The 21,752-nt window shown below is 40.4% G+C and overlaps 1 protein-coding gene across 3 annotated transcripts in view; it reads right to left on the bottom strand.

Moving 5' to 3' along the window:
- The window catches only part of ANKS6 (ankyrin repeat and sterile alpha motif domain containing 6), a 49,487-nt gene that overhangs the window by 8,318 nt on the left and 19,417 nt on the right, over positions 1-21,752 (bottom strand). The window contains exons 7-16 of one of the 3 annotated variants that reach the window (XR_008844076.1): positions 21,434-21,644; positions 21,258-21,307; positions 17,903-18,103; positions 16,285-16,411; positions 15,094-15,263; positions 14,810-14,999; positions 13,667-13,734; positions 11,366-11,417; positions 8,824-8,940; positions 4,949-5,045 (exon numbers count right to left, since the gene is read on the bottom strand). Coding sequence is in view for 1 of the 3 variants with exons in the window: in XM_056520821.1 (XP_056376796.1) it covers positions 4,949-5,045; positions 8,824-8,940; positions 13,667-13,734; positions 14,810-14,999; positions 15,094-15,263; positions 16,285-16,411; positions 17,903-18,103; positions 21,258-21,307; positions 21,434-21,644 (1,231 nt within the window). In the remaining 2 variants the exon portion in view is untranslated. Of the gene's footprint in view, positions 1-4,948; positions 5,046-8,823; positions 8,941-11,365; positions 11,418-13,666; positions 13,735-14,809; positions 15,000-15,093; positions 15,264-16,284; positions 16,412-17,902; positions 18,104-21,257; positions 21,308-21,433; positions 21,645-21,752 lie in introns of those variants that run through there. The other 2 variants (XR_008844077.1, XM_056520821.1) reach the window with 2 other exon arrangements.

Here is a 21,752-nt window from a genome sequence, read left to right as displayed (position 1 = left end):
TTCAAATTTATTTCTCCATATAAAAAATCCAGTGCATGAGCAAACAGTGAATAAAAACAATGTAAAGAGGACAACACCGAACGCACCGACGCGTTTCGACTTAACGCTAAGTCTTAGTCATGGCAACTACAAAACCCAGCAAAACTTCCTTTTATATCGTCATATCCCATAGGAGAGGAGGAACCACCCATGGGTGTGTATCCACAGGTGGGGAAATTAGTGCAACATAGTCCCGCTAAATGGAACCACCATGATATAATATTTAAGACATGAATGAAAAGACATATGTAAATAGAAATAAAAATAGTGGTAATAGTAAATGTGTATATAAATAAGTAAACATGATTCTACACACATCTAACATTATGAAAAAATGTATAATGACTAATATATATATGACAAATCCTGTCTATAATTTAGTCCAGACGGGAAGCGAGAATCCATGCACAGGATCCAAAACGCCTCCCGTCTGAACAGGGACTTGCACCAATCCCCTCCTCTACGAGGAGGATGTACTCTCTCCAAACCTGTAACTTCTATCCTGGGAACGATGCCATCATGTTTTTCTATTATATGTTTGGCTATGCCCGACAAGGATCTATTAGAAAAATGACCTGGTGAAGGTAAATTAAGATGTTCTTGTATTCTGATTTTTAATTTTCGACTAGTACATCCAATGTACTGGAGCATACATTCTAAACAGGTAATACTGTATACAACGTGATGTGTCTGACAGTTAATGTAACTTTTGATGTTGTAACTGGTGTTAGTGACACATGATTTAAAAGTGTTGGAATTAGTCATAAACTTGCAAATATTGCATCTATTTCTTCCACACTGATAACTCCCTTTCATGGAGAGCCAGGTATTGCCCTGTGTATTATGAGCTGTAATATCACTAGGTGACAGTTGCGAATGTAAGGATCTAGCCCTTAGAGGAACGACTTTGATACTGTTTGCCTGTAGGATCTTGGACATGGTGAGGTCATGATGTAAAACCGGTAGGTGTTTGTAAATAATGTTCTTAATTTCCCCAAACTGATTTGAAAATGAAGTAGTGAAAGTTAAGTTATTTTCTGTGTCTGGGTGTCTATCAATTACTTTATCTTTGAGATAGTACCCCGGCGGTTTGGAATTCACGATACCCTCCGCTCTTGCTATAGTATGTGAGTTGTATCCCCTGTCCCTCAGGCGTTTCCTAATATCTTTGCATGTATCAGAATATACAGAATCCTGTGTGGATGTACGCCTGGCCCTGACAAATTCACCTATTGGGAGGTTTGAAATAGTGTGTTGGGGATGACAACTAGTAGCATGAAGAAGGCTATTTCCTGAGATATGGGATATATTAGAGACACTAAAACTCTACTCCAGGCTATGAAACATCTACATTGGTCTAATCAGGAGAGCTGGATGACGTGTGATATTACGGCTTTATATACATGCATACCGCATGATAAGGCTGTTATAGCCGTATCTTACCATCTCAAAAAATATAGTAATTATGATTATGATCTACAAGAATATATTTTACAGGTCATGCTTTTTTTGCTTCAACACAACTTTTTTTGCTTTAATAATATTTATTATTTGCAAATTACTGGTTGCCCGATGGGCTCTAAATTTTCGCCATCCCTGGCCAATCTCTATATGGCATACTGGGAGGAGGTCGTCTTGTTTTCGCCAGCCAACCCGTTCTACCATCTTATTGGGTGGTATGGGCGATACTTGGACGACCTCCTCCTGGTGTGGCGGGGGACTTCTATTGAAGCCCAGCATTTTTCGCAATTTCTCAATTCTAATGATTTTTCTTTAATATTCACTATGAATACTAATGCCGTGAATATAGATTTTTTAGATGTCACACTCACGGGGGACCAAGTAAATGATTGTATTCAGACTAAACTTTTTCGTAAGCCATGCTCAGGAAATAGCCTTCTTCATGCTACTAGTTGTCATCCCCAACACACTATTTCAAACCTCCCAATAGGTGAATTTGTCAGGGCCAGGCGTACATCCACACAGGATTCTGTATATTCTGATACATGCAAAGATATTAGGAAACGCCTGAGGGACAGGGGATACAACTCACATACTATAGCAAGAGCGGAGGGTATCGTGAATTCCAAACCGCCGGGGTACTATCTCAAAGATAAAGTAATTGATAGACACCCAGACACAGAAAATAACTTAACTTTCACTACTTCATTTTCAAATCAGTTTGGGGAAATTAAGAACATTATTTACAAACACCTACCGGTTTTACATCATGACCTCACCATGTCCAAGATCCTACAGGCAAACAGTATCAAAGTCGTTCCTCTAAGGGCTAGATCCTTACATTCGCAACTGTCACCTAGTGACATTACAGCTCATAATACACAGGGCAATACCTGGCTCTCCATGAAAGGGAGTTATCAGTGTGGAAGAAATAGATGCAATATTTGCAAGTTTATGACTAATTCCAACACTTTTAAATCATGTGTCACTAACACCAGTTACAACATCAAAAGTTACATTAACTGTCAGACACATCACGTTGTATACAGTATTACCTGTTTAGAATGTATGCTCCAGTACATTGGATGTACTAGTCGAAAATTAAAAATCAGAATACAAGAACATCTTAATTTACCTTCACCAGGTCATTTTTCTAATAGATCCTTGTCGGGCATAGCCAAACATATAATAGAAAAACATGATGGCATCGTTCCCAGGATAGAAGTTACAGGTTTGGAGAGAGTACATCCTCCTCGTAGAGGAGGGGATTGGTGCAAGTCCCTGTTCAGACGGGAGGCGTTTTGGATCCTGTGCATGGATTCTCGCTTCCCGTCTGGACTAAATTATAGACAGGATTTGTCATATATATATTAGTCATTATACATTTTTTCATAATGTTAGATGTGTGTAGAATCATGTTTACTTATTTATATACACATTTACTATTACCACTATTTTTATTTCTATTTACATATGTCTTTTCATTCATGTCTTAAATATTATATCATGGTGGTTCCATTTAGCGGGACTATGTTGCACTAATTTCCCCACCTGTGGATACACACCCATGGGTGGTTCCTCCTCTCCTATGGGATATGACGATATAAAAGGAAGTTTTGCTGGGTTTTGTAGTTGCCATGACTAAGACTTAGCGTTAAGTCGAAACGCGTCGGTGCGTTCGGTGTTGTCCTCTTTACATTGTTTTTATTCACTGTTTGCTCATGCACTGGATTTTTTATATGGAGAAATAAATTTGAATGTTTTATCCAGCCTTGGGAGCCGGAACTTCCTTTACTCTTTCTAGTTGCTGACTTTAGCCTACATAAATTAGTTTAGCTTTCAGGTGCTCCGGTGGGCTGGAAAAGGTTGATACAGTCCTAAGAGAGAGTCTCCTAGGACTGTATCCACCGGAGCACCGGAAAGCTGAACTAATTTATGCAGGCTAAAGTCAGCAACTGCCGAGCCGAGAAGTTCGTGACGAATCGAATTACTGTAACTTCGCTCATGTCTAGTCGCTTCATATACCATAAAAATATGTATAAAAAGCGATCTAAAAGTCCTATCAAAACAAAAATGTTATCGATAAAAACTACAGACCACGGCACAAAAAATGAGCCCTCATATAGCCCCATATGCGGAAAAATAAAAAAAAGTTATAGGGTTCAAAAGATGACAATTTTAAACATACTAATTTTGTTGCATGTAGTTATAATTTTTTTAACCCCTTCATGACCCAGATAATTTAGATTTCTGGTTCATGTTTTTCGACTGACAAAGTTGTGTTAGGGCTTATTTTCTGCCTGACGAGTTGGACTTTCCAATTATTCCAATCATAAACCATCGTCAGATGGCTTACATAGATCAATGTAATGCTATTGCATTACACTGATCTATGAAATCTGTGCTCGATTGCTAAGGGCTGCCTTAGTGAGTCCTAAGCAATCTCAGAGCCAGGGAAGATGCAGAGGAGCAGGTAAGACCTCTGGCTTCCCTAGCAACCCATAGATGTAATCCGCGGGGGGCTATGGGAGCACTAGACACCAGGGAATAGTGGCATTTAGTGTTTAAATGCTGTTATCTGCATAGATCACGCTATACATTATACATGCGCTGCGGGGGGGTGTATATATTTATTAATGCGCCGGCGGGGGCATTAATGGGGGTTGTAGTACAAACATGACAGGAGTTGTAGTACAAACACTAATGTAGTCTCCCCAGCTGTCTGCAGACTCCCACAGCCAGGAAATAACTACTCCCATCATGGAAACAAGTCTGTTCCATGATGGGAGTAGTAGTAGTCCCGGCTGTGGGAGTCTGTAGGCAGAGGTGTTCGGCCATACATGAGGGATAACGGGTCTTAACGGATGAATATTTATTCAGCTGTAAGCACCCGTTATTTCATCCGTTATTAAACATGCGTTTTTTACACAGAAAACAGATACTTAATAACGGGTCAACTTCATAGTGTGAAAGAAGCCTAAGAAAAATTGAGCCAAATTGGTCTTGTTTTGGTACAAATGTTTGTGGTATAGACAGAACATCAATATTCATAATATAGAGGTTTCTTGCATTAAACGTGATGCAGTTTGATGGTCACTTTGGATCAAGAGGGAACCTTTTCCTTTTTAGGGCAAATCTTACATAAAATTCTACAATGAAATAATGCACACACTACAGACAATGCATTTTACTTTTGCAGTGTTCTGCAGATCTGCATTTTTGCAAAATGTTGTATGCTCAAGGGTCCCCCCCCCCCCCCCCCCCCAAAAAAAAAGCACAGAAAAATGTGTGGGGAGACCGTGGTATGTTTTTCCATTCATCCTTTTCCTTGGTTCAGCTTGAAGAATGTGTCTTTTTTAACCATGTGAACTATAAACTTTATTCTGCAAAATGTTTAGAAGGCAGGGGCAGGTCTATTTCATTTCAAGCGGCCCAATTGAGTACTTACACTGGTGAGCCCCTGCTGGCTGTGTATTACTGGCACTGCTCTCAAATGAGGAATGAAAATTGTGAATGGTTTCCTGTAGAATCTGTCTCTCCCGACCCTGCAGGAGGGGAAAAAAGTCACATCAGTGAAAGCAGCTAAACATGTTTACAAACTGTACTTGACCAGTATCAAAAATATACTGCTACACAAAAATATACTGCTACACAAAAATCTACTGCTACACAAAAATCTACTGCTACACAAAAATATACTGCTACACAAAAATATACTGCTACACAAAAATATACTGCTACACAAAAATATACTGCTACACAAAAATCTACTGCTACACAAAAATCTACTGCTACACAAAAATATACGGCTACACAAAAATCTACTGCTACACAAAAATCTACTGCTACACAAAAATCTACGGCTACACAAAAATATACTGCTACACAAAAATATACTGCTACACAAAAATATACTGCTACACAAAAATATACTGCTACACAAAAATATACTGCTACACAAAAATATACGGCTACACAAAAATCTACTGCTACACAAAAATCTACTGCTACACAAAAATATACTGCTACACAAAAATATACGGCTACACAAAAATATACGGCTACACAAAAATATACTGCTTCACAAAAATATACGGCTACACAAAAATATACTGCTACACAAAAATATACTGCTACACAAAAATATACTGCTACACAAAAATATACTGCTACACAAAAATATACTGCTACACAAAAATATACTGCTACACAAAAATATACGGCTACACAAAAATATACGGCTACACAAAAATATACTGCTACACAAAAATATACTGCTACACAAAAATATACTGCTACACAAAAATATACTGCTACACAAAAATATACTGCTACACAAAAATATACTGCTACACAAAAATAGACTGCTACACAAAAATAGACTGCTACACAAAAATAGACTGCTACACAAAAATAGACTGCTACACAAAAATAGACTGCTACACAAAAATATACGGCTACACAAAAATATACTGCTTCACAAAAATATACTGCTACACAAAAATATACGGCTACACAAAAATATACTGCTACACAAAAATATACTGCTACACAAAAATATACGGCTACACAAAAATATACGGCTACACAAAAATATACTGCTACACAAAAATATACTGCTACACAAAAATAGACTGCTACACAAAAATAGACTGCTACACAAAAATAGACTGCTACACAAAAATAGACTGCTACACAAAAATAGACTGCTACACAAAAATAGACTGCTACACAAAAATATACTGCTACACAAAAATATACTGCTACACAAAAATATACGGCTACACAAAAATATACTGCTACACAAAAATATACTGCTACACAAAGATATACTGCTACACAAAAATATACTGCTACACAAAAATATACTGCTACACAAAAATATACTGCTACACAAAAATATACGGCTACACAAAAATATACTGCTACACAAAAATATACTGCTACACAAAGATATACTGCTACACAAAAATATACGGCTACACAAAAATATACGGCTACACAAAAATATACGGCTACACAAAAATATACGGCTTCACAAAAATATACTGCTACACAAAAATATACTGCTACACAAAAATATACTGCTACACAAAAATATACGGCTACACAAAAATATACTGCTACACAAAAATATACGGCTACACAAAAATATACTGCTACACAAAAATAGACTGCTACACAAAAATATACTGCAACACAAAAATATACTGCTTCACAAAAATATACGGCTACACAAAAATATACTGCTACACAAAAATATACGGCTACACAAAAATATACGGCTACACAAAAATATACGGCTACACAAAAATATACTGCTACACAAAAAAATGTTGCCCAATGCCAAGCTGAAATCTAGTACACACTGTATGCAAATAATACAAGCCACCTCTGACTGAACACACGATTACTTAACCCCTTAAGGATGCAGAGTCTTTCCATTTTTGCATTTTCATTTTTCCTCATCACCTTCTAAAAATCATAGCACTTTCAATTTTGCACCAAAAATTCCATATTACAGCTTATTTTTTGCGCCACCAATTGTACTTTGCAGTGACATAAGTAATTTTACCAAAATATCCACGGCAAAGCAGAACAAAATAGTGCGACAAAATTGAAGAAAAAATGTAATTTTGTGACTTTTTGGGGGCTTCCGTTTCTACGCAGTGCATTTGTCGGTAAAAATGACACCTTATCTTTATTCTGTAGGTCCATAAGGTTAAAATGATATCCTACTTATATAGGTTGGATTTTGTCGTACTTCTAAAAAAAAAATCATGAATACATGCAGGAAAATGTATAAGTTTAAAATTGTCATCTTCTGACCCCTATAACTTTTTTTTTTTTCCACGTACGGGCCGGTCTGTGGGTAAATTTTTTGCGCCGTGATCTGAAGTTTTTATCGGTACCATTTTTATATTGATCGGACTTTTTGATCGCTTTTTATTCCTTTTTTCATCATATAAAAAGTGACCAAAAATACGCTATTTTGGACTTTGGAATTTTTTTGCGCGTACGCCATTGACCATGCGGTTTAATTAATGATATATTTTTATAGTTCAGACATTTACACACGCAATGATACAACATATGTTTATTTTATTACACCGTTTTTTTTTTTTTTTTTAAATGGAAAAAGGGGGGTGATTCTTACTTTTATTAGGGAAGGGGTTAAATGATCTTTATTAACTTTTTTTCACACTTTTTTTTTTTTTTGCAGTGTTATAGCTCCCCTAGTAGCTATTACACTGAACATACCGATCTCTTACACAGATCATTGACACGGCAAAGATCAGTGTTATCGGCGGTCCATTGCTCAAGCCTGGATTTCAGGCTTGGAGGAATCAATCCCCGATCGGACGCGACTGAGGCAGGTAAGGGGACCTCCGTTTGCATTCTAGCTGATTGGGACACCGCGATTTCACCGTAATGGTCATTATCAGCCCAACTGAGCTGCTGGGAAGCTTTTACTTTCATTTTAGATGCAGCGATCAACTTTGAACGCCACGTCTAAAGGGTTAATAGCGCACGGCTCACACGCTATTAGCCCAGGGTCCTGGCTGTCATTAGCCGCCGGGACCGACCCGGTATGACGCGGGGTCACGGCGTGACCCTGCGTTATATACCAGGACCGGGCGCAGGGCTAAGAGGTTAAAAGTGCCAAGAGTGCTCACATCTACCCACCCATACATTTGTTTTTCAAGGAGTCCACCATCATCGGACTCAGCTTAAAGCCTCTGGTGGAGATTTATCAAAAGCTGTGCAGAAGAAAACCTGGTCCAGTTGCCCATAACAACCAATCAGATTGCGTCTTTAATTTTTAAAAAGGTCTCTGAAAATGAAAGAAGCACTCTGACTGGTTGTTATGGGCAACTGCCCCTCTTTTACACAGGTTTTGATAAATCTTCCCTTCTGTGTGGCCAAGCACACTCAATGTAAAAGATTTCTGTGATGTCCATGTATTCACCCTCCCCCTGGAAGCTATATACTACTCTTTTCCTCCTGCATGTCCTCCAAGGCAGATTCTATTGTCTGCTGACTCTCCCTCCCCTTTTGGGTCCAACATGTGACAGATTTGGCTCAGGTGACTTGTATAGCTAGGCTGCATCAACCTTGGTATCGGGAACTGAATCTGTTATGTGTTGGGCCCAGAAAGGTAGTAGAAGCCAGCAGACAATGCAAGCTGCAGTAGGATAAGACAGTACACAGCTTCCAGGGGGTGAGTAGGCATATTTCATCTAAGTCTATGATCCAGTTTAAGCCATACAGTAATTTCCTTTTCTCCACATTTACTTTAGCTATGTTCAGAGGAATACTCACCTTTCCTGCATTTAGTTCTGAAATTGCTGCTAAAATCTGCTGCCTGGAACCATCTGTTTTTATCCCCAATTCCTTTAAGTCGCCATCAGTCAGTGTGAGAAAAGCTTCCATGTCCACCTAATAAAACCATGAAACTCATCAATGTATGTATTACAATGTCTTCTATCATTAAAGGGGTTATCCAACATAAGGTGATTTTAGTACATACCTGCCAGGCTATCTTTTTGTGAACTGGGTATTTCCTGTTGGAGCTCGGTCTCTTAAACTACACATCCTATAGTTCCATATTTTGTAAATGTGAAGTTACATTCCTCCCTCCACACAACAGCCACCCCACCAATTTCAGCACAAATGAGCTGCATCCATTTAAAAGACCAGCGGTTTCTAACCAGGGGGCCTACAGCTGTTGCAAAATGATCTCTCTCCCACCCACCAGTCGCTCCACCCATTGAAGAAGGACAGGCTCCCTTTGCACAACTAACTAGTAAGGTCATGTCTCAATGCACTGCAACCTGGGAAGGCCTGAGTAATTTTGTATGCTCTTAAAAATAAATATTGCGAAAATCACATAAGAATTGCGAGACCACCGTCATACACAGGTACATACACCATATTATGAACTACACTAACTTTACAGCCCCTGTATCATAGTGAAATATAAAAAAAAAAATTGGAATACCCCTTTAACCCCCATTTTGGCCTTAAAGGGGTACATTATTTTTCTTTTAATCAACTGGTGCCAGAAAGTTAAACAGATTTGTAAATTACTTCTATTAAAAAATCTTTACCCATCCCGTAATTTTTAGCAGCTGTATGCTACAGAGGAAATTCTTTTCTTTTTAAATTTCTTTTTTGTCTTGTCCACAGTGCTCTCTGCTGACACCTCTGTCCGTGTCAGGAACTGTCCAGAGCAGCATAGATTTGCAATGGGGATTTTCTCGTGCTCTGGACAGTTCCTGATACGGGCATCAGGTGTCAGCAGAGATCACTTTGGACAAGAGAAAAAAGAAATTCAAAAAGAAAAGAATTTCCTCTGTAGCATACAGCTGCTAAAAAGTACTGTAAGGGTAAAGATTTTTTTTAATAGAAGTAATTTACAAATCTGTCATTTACTTTCTGGCACCAGTTGATTTGAAAAAAAAGTTTTCCACCGGATTACCCCTTTAAGGACCAGGCCAATTTTATTTTAGCATTTTCGTTTTTTCCTCCTCGCCTTCTAAAAATCATAACTCCTTTATATTTCCATCCACAGACCTATATGAGGGCTTGTTTTTTGCGTCACCAATTTTACTTTGTAATGACACCACTTATTTTACCAGAAAATGTACGGCGCAACCCAAAAAAATATTATTTACATGGGAAAATTGAAAAGAAAACCGCAATTTAGCAAATTTTGGAAGGTTTTATTTTCCCGGAGTACACTTTATAAACATTACATGTTTTCTTTATTCTGTGGGTCAATATGATTAAAATGATACCTATGTCATATGCTTTTCTATAATTGTACCACTTAAAAAAAAAAAATCTCAAACTATTTTAACAAAATTAGTATGTTTGAAATTGCTCTATTTTGACCACCTATAACTTTCTCATTTTTCTGTATACTGGCCAGTATGAGGGCTCATTTTTAGCTCCGTGAACTGTAGTTTTTATCGGTATCACTTTTGTTTAGGTTTTACTGTTTATAAAGTTTTTTTGGGAATTAAATGTGACAAAAATGTAGCAATTTTGGACTTTAATTTTTTTACGTTTACGCCATTCACCTTATGGGATAAATAACCATATATTTTGATAGTTCAGACTTTTACGCATGTGGCGATACCTGATATGTTTATTAATTATTATTAATGCTTTTTTGGGGGTGAAATGGGAAAAATTGATGATTTATGTTTTTATTGGGGGAGGGGATTGTTTCAAATATTTTAACTTTTTCTTTTTTTTACACTTTAAGAGTCCCCATAGGGGACTATTTATTATCGGCGATCTTCTGCTCTGGTCTGCTCTATCTCAGACCAGAGCAGAAGACCCCTGGAGATGGATGGAGGCAGGTGAGGGGACCTCCGTCCGCCATTATGGATGATCGGATCCCTGTGTATTGATCACGGCATCTGAGGGGTTAATGGCAGACATCAGTGTGATCGCGCATGTCTGCCATTACCAGCGCGTCCCTGGCTGCTGATAGCAGCCGGGACCTACTGCGCATGATGCAAACACCGGTCCGGTGCTCGCGATCATTGCGGATCGTAAATGTACGTCATGGTGCGTTAAGTACATTTACGTCCATTGTCGTTAAGGGGTTAAGTGGATAGTAAGTAGAAAGAATCTGAGTTATTAAATCCTGTGCTAAACAATTTATGTTAAAAAAAATAAAAAATAAACAAAACACAAAAAGGTTTTATAAGGTCTAATCCTACTGTCAATCACTCCTACATAGAATATACATGCACATAATGTTAAAGCAAACAGGTAAGTATGAAAAACACGTTATCACGTCTTTACCACATCAGTAGATACAATACATTTCCAAAATAGAGCACCTTACCATGTGTTCTTAGCAGACAATGAAGCAGACTAGGGAGAGTTGAAGTGATAGACAAACCCAGTGGGAAAAGAATAAAAGAAAGAGAAAAGTCAAGAAAGAGAAACAGTTACAGCAGAGTATGATATGTACCTCTGTGTATAATATGTACCTAAAGCCATATGATTAAACTGACATCATAGATAGATAGATAGATAGATAGATAGATAAAACTCAACCTGCATATGCTGGAAACTAAAAATATAGGATTGTTAAATTAACCCTAACCCATCCCAATTTGCGAAGGTCAGGGTTTTTGTTTAAAGCCCATGTCAATCCAAGTCTTTGGGATATCGGGTATCTTATTCCACATGCTCTGCATCTCCTGGCAAGTGTGTCTGTCAAGCTGACAAGCCATCTATTTATCCAATTTTTCAAAATGTTTGCCCATTAAACCCACATCACACGTCCTTTAACCTCAATCTCTTGATCACAGCTCAGCCGCGCCTTACTCCACAAGCTCTGCATCTCCAGGTGAGTGGGTTGGTCGGACTTGCAAGCCATGCCTCTCCCATAAGCAAGGCCCCCTTCTAGTTTCAGTCTACAATCTATTCATCATAGCTCAGCCCCAACTGAGGACGAAATATGAGGACAAGAGTGTCATTGTTGCTTTTCCTTTCTGACAAGGTTTAAGTAGGAAGACTCGTATTCTTTATTAGTATCGGAAGGGGGGGAAGGGATCATACAGAATTGGATTTAAGTACAAACCAATGAAAATCACAGAAACACCTTTACCCAGTACATGCTAATATGTAATGCATAGCAATATGGATAATTTATTAACCAAGTGGAATTACATATTTTATATCTCTTCCATGAGCCGTTTTAACAACCGAAAGGGGTACACCAGCGTATAACAACTGATTCCCTATCCACAGGGTCCCAGAGGTCTGACCCCCGCAATCTCCAGAATCGGGTCTAGAATCTCCCCGCTGCATGGATAGGGAATGTGTTTTTAAACGCTGGAGTACCCCTTAAACGACCCAGGATATTTTAATTTTTGCAATTTAATTTTCTCCTCTGCTTTTAAGAGCCGTAACTCTTAATTTTCTATCTACAGAGCCATATGAGGCCAATTGTACTTCATAACAACACCCTTCATTTTGCTTAATTTGGGAGAGGGAGGGGTGTCTTGTTTTTACACTATTTACCGTGTGGTGAAATTAAAATTGTATTTGTACCGTTTGTATGTTTTTGCGCTGTGATTGGCATAGATCAAACTGTCTGATTGCTTTTCATTCCATTTTTTTGTGGGATATGAAGTTATCAAAAAACAGACAGACAGGCAGGCCCCGAGACTGTCAGAAGGCCTCGGGCTACCATGACAACAGATCGACTTCCCTCAAAGTTAAAATAGTTGGAATTGGAGATCAACCTGTGCCAGCTATTGGTGCCTGTCTCTCAGCTGCTGAAAGTAGCCATGTGCCACAATGTCCTTAGTCTGTCGAGTCCAAAGCTTCAAACATCCTTAAAAGGTGCCATAACTAAAATAAACATCATGGGTCATTAAGGGGTTAAACACCATTTTCCATATTTGGAAAAACCGACTCTGCATAACTTAAGAGGCTGTACATTGGTGCAAGAATAGTGAAATATACAACACTCAAAATGTTATACTTATAAGCACCAGGCACTCGTTGGCCCATTAATATGACTGCTTTGTAAAGTTTACTTCCTATATGGAGGTATGGGGGCTATGTTAGGCTGGGATTACATATGTCCGGTGTTCGGCATAGGTAAACCCAGCCTGAATCCTGATGCAACTGATGTCACAACTGATGACAACATGCAGTAGTTGTCATTAGTTGTATAGCAACTGGTATCCATTGTTTATAGAAGAGGTGTATATATGGATATATATACTGATTGCTTATTTTCTCAAATCTGGGCTTATTTAGTTAGTTAAATACTAAATAGTTGTAAATAAATTGATTTATGTGTTGGTGGTATAAGGTGAAAGAAAGAAAAGGATGTGATATATATATATATCCAGGTATACATTGTTGCTGAACGCCGGACGGGGGAACGCAGCAAGATGTTTCCCCTGGCCAGTGCCGGACTGAGATGCCGGAAGAATGCACTGTCCCATTTAAATGAATGGGATCAGTTCTAGTATCAGTTTCCCTTCGGAGCATTTTCTAAAGTGCCAGAGGGAAAAGATGCCGGACACTGTACTTATGTAATCCTAGCCTTAGATTTACATACATATTATACATGAATATACTCTGTACAAATCATAATCCACATAGGAATCTAATATCTTACTTCCTGCTCTTCAAAAATGGGCTGGTACTTCTCCAATGATAACTTCTTGAGGATGGCAGACAACTCATCTACAAATAAATAAAAGAGATCATTACATTACAATTCTACTACTGCTTACCGCAGTTCTGGCTAAACTGTGTGGTACTTGGTGCAAGAAGGTGGCATCACCAGAGGCGTAGCTTGTAGCTTCTGGGCCCCAATGCAAAATCTGCAAAAGGGCCCCATATGCCAAATATACTACTGGTCTCTTATGGGGCAGATGTGTTTTGGGGCGCCCTTAAGCACCAGGGCCCTGGTGCAACTGCTACCTCTATAGCTATGCCCCTGGGCATCACACTAGATTGGATCTGTTACATCATAATGTTCAGCAATAAAGGGGTACTCTGGAGAAAAAAATTATTGAAATCACTTGGTGCAAGAAAGTCATACAGATTTGAATATCACTGCTACTTACAAAACTCAAGCCTTCTAATACTTATCAGCTGCTGTTTGTCCAGGAGGAAGTCATCTAGTCTTTCCAGTCAGACACGGTGCTCCCTGCTTTCTCCTCTGTCCGTGTCAAGAAGTGTCCAGAGCAGAGGTTTGCTATTGAGGACTGTTACTGAGATTTGCTATTGTTCTGGACAATAGCAAATCTCAATAGAACAGTGTCTGACTGAAACGACTACATGATTTACCCCAGGGCATACAAAGGCATATAAGTACTGAAAGGCTTAAAGCGTACCCATCAGATCCCAATTTTTTTTTTTTTTTTTTATAATATATCACTCAGTACCTAATCCTGACCATTACACTTTTAATTTAGCTCACTAGTCTGAATTCCTCTCAAAGGGAGGGGGCGTGGCCTCACTGTGCATGTCTCCGCCCCCTCCCTCAGTATGCTGTCTGCTCACATCTCCCCTAGCATTAGCAGAACTACAACTCCCAGCTTGTCCTCACTGACAGTAGCGGGACACAAGCTGACAGTGGGAGGATTTTTCCTCCAGCTGTGAGCCCTGCGCTCACAGCTGTCAATCAAGGAAATGTGTCCATGACATAGGTGATGATGCATGGACACAGCAGGACTAGTATGTGTCCAAGCAGGCAGGGGGGGCAGTTGTTTGACTAGCTTTTCCAGTATGAAATACTGGAAGATACATGCACCTTCATCAGTGATGGTCCCACTACTGGAGCCTCCGCTGCTCTTTGACTGCTTATGAGAAGAGGAAGACGATACAGATGACTCAGCCAGACGTCCTTTTGGTGTGGGAGATGGTGAAGGTGTTAGTGTAGGAGATGTGCTCTTGGAGGTTGAAGACGTCCCAGATGGGGGTCGCATCACAATTTCAATTTTCTGTTTAAATTAGCAAAACAGTAAAAGTTGAAAAATGATGTCACATAAAGGAACAACAATGACATACAGCATCCGAGTATACAACCTCAGTCACCTTTTGTAAATGTCCATTGCTAGTAGGGAGGATAGCTGGCTGCTCAGGGACCGTGGATTCACAGGTTGTATTGACCAGACTCTGTGGCACAGCTTCTTTCTGCCTTGATAAAGAGGCTGCTTTTCGTCTTTGGGCCGCAATTTGAGACAAGACATTATCTGCGCTTCCACCTTAAAAGAGTAAGAGGATAATGAATAGTTATTGACACTAAAACTGAGCCCTAAAACCATCTGGAAGCAACCTAACCATTCAAAAATAAATCTGGAAGGCTCACAAGAAAGAAAAAAAACAAGTAAATAAATAACCAGTAATTTTGAGGACTTTGTGCAGCAGAAGTATATTAAATCTTCATAATTCTGTTTCCTCTGGAGATTATTTGTGAATGTTTACAAGTCAGTCACATATTTCCTTAACCAGTTCAAGGCTGTTTCCCTTGGTAAATGCAGAAAATCTTCAGCTCACCTCTCCTTGGTCTTGCACGGATCCAAGCTTGTCCCCAGCTCCATACATATGTAGTAAAGAAAAGGTAGATGATCCAGCAATTCCTTTAAAACTTCAGTGTTTTATTCCAAATCGTTAAAAACTGCAGGCGATACACACATCACACCACCAAGCTGGTAACACACTCCAAATGGACGCTTTTCGAGCGCATGCGCACTCTTGATCACCAACTTGGTGGTGCTGAAGAGTGCGCATGCACTCGAAATGTGTCCATTTGGAGTGTGTTACCAGCTTGGTGGTGTGATGTGTGTATCTCCTGCAGTTTTTAACGATTTGGAATAAAACACCGAAGCTTTAAAGGAATTGCTGGATCATCTACCTTTTCTTTACTACATATGTTTCCCTTGGTACATGGTTTCTTTTAGCACATGCAACTATAATGTTTTGTTTCCTCAATAGGTTACCCAAAATAAAAGCATTCTGTAATACATGAGGATTTATTTGTATATTACTGGTTTATAGTGGCTGTTGTCAGTGGAAGTTTAAAAAAAAGAATTAACTTTTTTTCTCAAATATTTTTACAATTCTTTCTATTGTCATTAAAAACGAGTCACTACAGAGGGAGAATATTTATCAGTAGGCGTAAGGGGTAAACTAATGCCCATAAGGCACCAAAGCCTTATTAGAATATTTGATAAAACACCACTTTTTTGCTAGGCTACACTGTAGAGATCTACATCACCTCCTTACCTGTAATACTGTTGGCTCCACCAGATGAATGTGGAGAATGGTTAAAGTTGCCTGAATTTGAAGGTGAAGCAGGACTTCTTGGCAAGGAAGGAAACTTGACTGTTCTTGGAGCTCTGCTGACCGAAGTCTGAACATAGACATTTTGCAATATTACAAACCAATAGATAAAAATGCAAACCAAACAGAAAAAAATAAATATCATGAAGCAGAAATAACAAAAAGAACCTATGTAGCAAGTAAAAATGACATGTCAAGCACTGTTCTCTAAAGGTCCTCATACTGACTAGAAAAGTCATCTGAACCTGCAGTGAACACAACTGTCTAATAAGTACAGCAGTGTTTTCCAACCAGGGTGCTTCCAGCTGTTGCAAAACTACAACTCCCAGCATGCCCAGACAGCTTTCGGCTGTCCGGACATGCTGGGCGTTGTTGGTTTGCAACAGCTGGAGGCACCCTGGTTGGAAAACACTGCTGTACAGAGAGATCTGATTTTCCCCGGACAGATGAAGTTGGTGAAAAGAAGCGTTGGGCATGTGAGATATCAGCTACTTTTATAGTTTACCCCTCCTCCCATTCAGAACACATAGATGCTCAGCTATCAAATTCGACAGGTGAAGACTTCCACAGGGCGGTAGGGGATGTTGGCACTGACCAAGATCGGGCACGTCTGCTAAGTAAAAGAGGTTTTATTAAAATGCAACGCGTTTCACCGCGCTTGCGCGGCTTCATCAGAGGCCTGATGAAGCCGCACAAGCGCGGTGAAACACGTTGCATTTGAATAAAACCTCTTTTACCTACCGGACATGTCCGATCTTGGTCAGCGCCGACATCCCCTACCGCCCTGTGGAAGTATTCACCTGTCAAATTTCTGTCCAGGTCGGGGAGGCTGCAGACCGGGCTTATGTACTCATCCACGCAGACTGTTGTTGTGTGCGAGTTCACACAACCACTTTCGGTAAGGGTTTCATACTACTTTAACTTGAACCCTTCAGTGGCTGTTTTACGCTATGGAGCGCTCTTCTCTTTTGTATCAGCTATCACATGGCTACCTTAAAGCTATACTGTCGTACAGACAAAATATTAATAGCTTGGGGTCTGTGTGCTGAGACCACCCCCAATCACTAGAGGAAGCCAGGAGGAACACTCGGCTGAGTTCTGCTCTCCCAGGCTCACATTTCTCCTCATCTCCCTGCAGGAGACAGATTCTCTAGTAAGTCTATAGAGCCCATCTACTGCAGCAAAACAGAAAGAGGACCACTCAGCCGAGCGCTTCTCCAAGCTTGTTCAAGTGATCAGTGAAAGTCTGAAAACCCCGACCCCAAGCAATGAAAGCTTTTGACATGTCTCTAAGATAGGTTAGAAGTTTAGTTTAATGACAGTAACACTCAAAGCCAGAACCGTATTAAATAATAATGAACAGCAACCTTATCAACAGCAACAAGTCTGTGAGGGTGCCATGTACGTTTGGGGAAGATCAGTAATATTTGGTCAAAACTTGTTTGCGATTTTTTTGTACAGCATATATTTTAGACAATATTGTTACATATGATATAACAATACAGAGAACGAAAGATTGTTTACTTCAAATGCCCTTATTTGCTGGGCGTCTAAAACTTACAATATCAGAATTTCCACTGCTGTTAAAGTTGGGTTTCGAGAGCCTTGCCATTGAAGAGCGAGTCTGCTCCAGTTTCCCATCCTTACTGATCCTGGACCGATCAGAATTCCACAGCTCAAAGTTTGATGGAGGCAAAAAGGGAGGAATGACAGCCTTCAGCTTGTCATTTGGGAGTTTAGCAAAAGGAGCGCCATTCTTTAGCTTTAAGACAGAAAGAACATTTTCAGAATTTTACTTTCTAGTTTTCACTTAAGAAAACATACCGTATATACTCGAGTATAAGCCGACCCGAGTATAAGCCGAGACCCCTAATTTCAACCCAAAATCCCAGGAAAAGTTATTGACTCGAGTATAAGCCTAGGGTGGGAAATACCTCATCCCCCCCTGTCATCATCCAGACCCGTCATTAACATCCTCATCATCCCCTTGTCATCATCCCACACATCCCCCCTTCATCATCCCCTTGTCATCATCCCACACATCCCCTTATCATCCCACACATCCCCCCTTCATCATCCCCTTGTCATCATCCCACACATCCCCCCTTCATCATCCCCTTGTCATCATCCCACACATCCCCTTATCCCACACATCCCCCCTTCATCATCCCCTTGTCATCATCCCACACATCCCCTTATCCCACACATCCCCCCTTCATCATCCCCTTGTCATCATCCCACACATCCCCCCTTCATCATCCCCTTGTCATCATCCCACACATCCCCTTATCATCCCACACATCCCCCCTTCATCATCCCCTTGTAATCATCCCACACCCCCCCCTTCATCATCCCCACCCCCCTTCATCATCCCCACACCCCCCCCCCCTTCATCATCCTCTTCTCATCATTCGCCCTCAGTGGTCTTCAACCTGCGGACCTCCAGAGGTTTCAAAACTACAACTCCCAGCAAGCCCGGGCAGCCATCGGCTGTCCGGGCTTGCTGGGAGTTGTAGTTTTGAAACCTCCGGAGGTCCGCAGGTTGAAGACCACTGCGGCCTTCAACCTGCGGACCTCCAGAGGTTTCAAAACTACAACTCCCAGCAAGCCCGGGCAGCCATCGGCTGTCCGGGCTTGCTGGGAGTTGTAGTTTTGAAACCTCCGGAGGTCCGCAGGTTGAAGACCACTGCGGCCTTCAACATCATCCAGCCCCCTCTCACCCCCTTTAGTTCTGAGTACTCACCTCCGCTCGGCGCTGGTCCGGTCCTGCAGGGCTGTCCGGTGAGGAGGTGGTCCGGTGAGGAGGTGGTCCGGGCTGCTATCTTCACCGGGGGCGCCTCTTCTCCGCGCTTCCGGCCCGGAATAGAGCCGTTGCCTTAACAACGACGTATCTGCGTCGTTGTCAAGGCAACGTGACTATTCTGAGGCCGGGCCCGAAGCGCTTAGAAGAGGCCTCCCCGGTGAAGATAGCAGCCCGGACCACCTCCTCACCGGACCACCTCCTCACCGGACAGCCCTGCAGGACCGGACCAGCGCCGAGCGGAGGTGAGTACTCAGAACTAAAGGGGGTGAGAGGGGGCTGGATGATGTTGAAGGCCGCAGTGGTCTTCAACCTGCGGACCTCCGGAGGTTTCAAAACTACAACTCCCAGCAAGCCCGGACAGCCGATGGCTGCCCGGGCTTGCTGGGAGTTGTAGTTTTGAAACCTCTGGAGGTCCGCAGGTTGAAGACCACTGCGGGTGGGGGAGTTCACTCGAGTATAAGCCGAGGGGGGTGTTTTCAGCACGAAAAATCGTGCTGAAAAACTCGGCCTATACTCGAGTATATACGGTAATACACTTTAATCATAAAGGCTGGTTTCAGATGATGTTTATGTGTTTGCCTTTTAGAGTTCAGCCTCATCACCTGGGCCTCCTATAGAAGTTCGGTTGAGAAGAACTGCAGGTTGTCCAAGTATTGTAGCTGTAATAAAAAAGCTAAATGTGGTTGCATTACGGCCATCTGAAGCCAGCCTTACTCCATTTTTGTTTTGTTTATAAGTACAAATTTTAACTTTTCTAGAATAGGATTTAACATTAATGGTGTATTCCACTTCTTTTGTTGTAACTAGCTGTGCTCAGGCTGCTAATATATAGAAAAAGAAAGGATTATACTCCTCTTCCCTGTTCTACGCTGTTGCCATTTAAATGGTGTTCTTTCCAGCTGCCCGCTCAGCCAACCAGTGACCTTAGTGGTGACTAAGTGATCCAAATGCAAGGAAGTGCTGCACAGTGTGAACCGACACAGTGAGAACAGCAGTGGGGTAGTAGGAAAGGTAAGTACAGTCTTTTTTCTGTTTTTCAGCAGCCTGAGCACAGTTATTTAAAAAAATAAAAAATCCCTAAGTAAAAACTGAATAAGAAAACCTCTGATGTCTCTAAAACTACAGCCATTAATAAAATAGCTATAAACACTAGGCCAGGTCTGACTAATAATGCATGGGCTCTACTAGGTTGTTGTTGGGCTGACTCCTGGGCACCCCAACAATCAGCTGCTTAAAGAGGCCAGGGTGCTTGCGCAGACATTGCAGCCTATTCAATGTTTGCATTGGCTTCAGGACAATCCGTACTTGCAACACTAAGCTATTTGTAGGCTTTCATGATAGAGCTGACTGGCAGGGCTACCAAGAGTTGGTTCCTTCCTTCGATCTAACATTAATAGCTAATCCTGTGAATAGGTCATTCAGTGTACTGAATTTTTCTAATAATAAATATGTAAGACAAAAAAACTCTCACTTTTTCACTGCCCTGCTGCAGAGGTCATGGGCTTCTGTAAAAGAGGGCGGCAAGAAATCTTTAGAAACTTAAAGGGGTTATCCAGGAAAAAAATTTTTTTTTAGATATCAACTGGCTCCAGAAAGTTATACAGATTTGTAAATTACTTCTATTAAAACATCTTAATCCTTTCAGTACTTATGAGCTGCTGAAGTTGAGTTGTTCTTTTCTGTGTAAGTGCTCTCTGATGACACGTGTCTCGGGAACCGCCCAGTTTAGAAGCAAATCCCCATAGCAAACCTCTTCTACTCTGTGCAGTTCCCGAGACAAGCAGAGATGTCAGCAGAGAGCACTGTTGCCAGACAAAAAACAACAACTCAACTTCAGCAGCTGATAATTATTGAAAGGATTAAGATTTTTTAATAGAAGTAATTTACAAATCTGTTTAACTTTCTGGAGCCAGTTAATATATATATATATATATATATATATATATATATATATATATATATATATATATATATATTAAAAAAAGTTTTTCCTGGAATACCCCTTTAATGCCTGTATTATTAGACTGCTCCCACATGTAAATAGACTATACTCATAATACAAAGGGGATTTGAATGTTTACCAAAGATTATGTACACATTTTTAAAAGCTTACCATAGTAGCCAGTAGTAAATCAGCATTCTCAGTTTTTGTGGTTCCCAGTCCTGAAATAAAAGAAAAACTGAGAATTTCAGGTTTCAGGCATCAGTCACCAGAACAAGATCTTACAAGTGCACAGTATACGGGCATATGCTGACTAGTTGAGTTTGTACTTGTATGTGCCTTCTCACCACTGTCTTTGGAGGATGTTGTCCAAGCTGTACCAGACTCCCGTCCTCGTGGATTGCTTATATCTGTCTGGGAAGGAGCTCTCAACATAGAGTCAAGAGATGCACTAGCATTTTCTGTTAAAGGCACGAGACGGTTGGAGGAGAACCCATGTCTTAGGGTCTGGGTGAGCTTCAGTTTGCGGAAACGATTAGACATCCTGTTCCACCATGACTGAAAGAAATGACATATACAGTAAATAGTATTAAACAAAAATGATCTTATTAAAAAGCCTACATAAAAGAGTACCTGTCAGTAAACTAAACATTTAATATATAGTTC

The sequence above is a fragment of the Hyla sarda genome, chromosome 5, assembly GCF_029499605.1.
Source record: "Hyla sarda isolate aHylSar1 chromosome 5, aHylSar1.hap1, whole genome shotgun sequence".
In the NCBI taxonomy this organism is placed as follows: domain Eukaryota; kingdom Metazoa; phylum Chordata; class Amphibia; order Anura; family Hylidae; genus Hyla; species Hyla sarda.
This window is presented reverse-complemented; position numbering and strand designations above follow the sequence as displayed.